The sequence below is a fragment of the Phytophthora infestans genome, genomic scaffold (assembly GCF_000142945.1).
Source record: "Phytophthora infestans T30-4 supercont1.39 genomic scaffold, whole genome shotgun sequence".
Taxonomy (NCBI): Eukaryota; Oomycota; class Peronosporomycetes; order Peronosporales; family Peronosporaceae; genus Phytophthora; species Phytophthora infestans.
Genome location: NW_003303720.1, coordinates 785,084 through 786,943, shown reverse-complemented (window position 1 = coordinate 786,943; position 1,860 = coordinate 785,084). Strand labels below are relative to the sequence as shown.

The window sequence follows — 1,860 nt, the reverse complement described above, 5'->3', positions numbered from 1 at the left end:
GTGACTGGAGGAGCTCCGGGTGCTGCCGCTTAAGCGCGAAACATTGTGGCGGAAAGGTTACTCTGTCATTTTTACCTAGCTTGAGTAGGTATATTTTTGAAATGTATCTTGAAATTTGTCCATGCAGCAAACTCTGTAGCACTGCGTTTATCATGTACATTTTTAGCGAAAACCCTTAAACTATTATTGCACCTGTTCATCATCTTCGATCTTGCCATCCTCGCAAGCTCATAGTCGTCTCCTGCGTCTGCGCGTAGATTTGCTCTGCTTGCATATTCAACTCCAAAAGCCTTTGCTCCATCTGTATAGCGCTGTATAACCTGTCGGCTGCAGTGGAAGGGATGAAATCGTCATCGTCCACACTAATCCGGTGCCCCCAGACCATAATCTCACTCGAAAACGAGCCAGCTTCGGCCTCAGGACTTGAATCCGGTTCTTTGTTGTCCACGTCTTCGATAGAACTTCGACGTAGCTCAGGTAAAGTCAGCGCAATAGAGAACGAATCATCGTCAAAGTCGAGTTGGTACTCGCCCACGCTCTCGTCCGTCGTCGACGTTGTTGGCACCCCTGCTGAAGAATTTGTCTTCATCCCATCGTTACGTGGAAGAAGTTCTGCGTGGATCTCGGGCAACATCCTTGAGCGTTGGCTGAGGTAAAACTCCGCCACGACCAGAAATTCTGGCTCTGCAGGCCGCACGTGGATCGTCGTTTCTGCATCTCGGACGCAGTTTGGACAACAGTCGACTTTCGAACACGGATGGTTCGCTCCAAGGAACACTCGTCGCTTCAGCAAACAGTGGAGCACACGGTTCCTCCACACACATAACACGTGACTAAATGCGTCCCGAAAACATTTGCACGACCGAAAAATGATGCGCGCTTGCAGCACATATAACACAGTGACTGTTTTGGTGTGTTGACAGGGTCGTGGAGTCTGCTACGATTGCGTTTTGCCAGAAGGGTGAGTTTCTTGGCTTCACCGATCCCGACACCATTGAAAAGACCGACCATTATGGATGTTGTAGCGGCAGACACGAGTCCCTTGAGCATTCTCACCTTTTTACTGAGATCGAAGATGCCTCGCACCGTCACTTTTAAAAGTCCAGGGCGTGGTTCCCGAAACAAACAGGCAAAATACATTTTCGCGCGGGAAATCCCGTGCGCTGCAAATGGAGGGCACTGGGCAATGTGCACGCCATGCAACACCATGTACCCATATTTCTCGCCGTTTGCATCCATTTCCACACCTGTTGCCTTGAGATAACAGACGTCGACCTGGTCAAGCATTGGAGGTAGTTTGGGTAGGGCCCAGATCAAATCTGCTGAGCGGAATGGGTCCTCCCGAGTGGATGTTTCCACTGTGCCAAGCCAGACGCAGTCCTTGGGCGGGTCTTTGAACGAGAATCCTGTCATTAAATCGTCCTGAGACGACGCTGTCATCCCATACAGCATGCCCTCAATCGTCCCCTTCATAAACCCGTCACAGATCATACTCGTATAGCCGCGTTCGACCGCTCGTTGGATCTCGGGAAGGTCCTCCTCGAGTGCCAATTCCCGAAGTGAGCGACCTCGTTGCAGTCGTCGATAGAACGTCAAGTCCTTCTCCTTTTTAACTTGTTTCCACTCCCCGGCATTCAAGAACGAGTCGTTGCGAGCTCGACGCTCTGCGTAATACGCCTCGTCTCTTAATAAGGAGTCCACCCGACCTCGAATTAGCGTGGTATATCGTAGTCTGTCCGCATCTGTAGCTTGAAAACAACCAGGGTATAACGGTACCCCAACTGGTCGCAGTTCAGGTTGCACCGCGTGGAGCACCCAGCTCTCCGCTGGCCTTGGACTGGGACTCATCTCGTCGAGTTG

General features: G+C 51.2%; 1 protein-coding gene across 1 annotated transcript; it reads right to left on the bottom strand.

Annotated features, from left to right (window-relative positions):
• Positions 1 to 937: 937 nt before the first annotated feature.
• Positions 938 to 1,848, bottom strand: PITG_15895 (uncharacterized protein; the record flags this gene model as incomplete). The annotated part of the gene is made up of 2 exons (XM_002898083.1): positions 938 to 974; positions 1,034 to 1,848. 2 exons carry the CDS (start codon positions 1,846 to 1,848, stop codon positions 938 to 940), a joined length of 852 nt encoding a protein of 283 aa, XP_002898129.1.
• Positions 1,849 to 1,860: the final 12 nt, after the last annotated feature.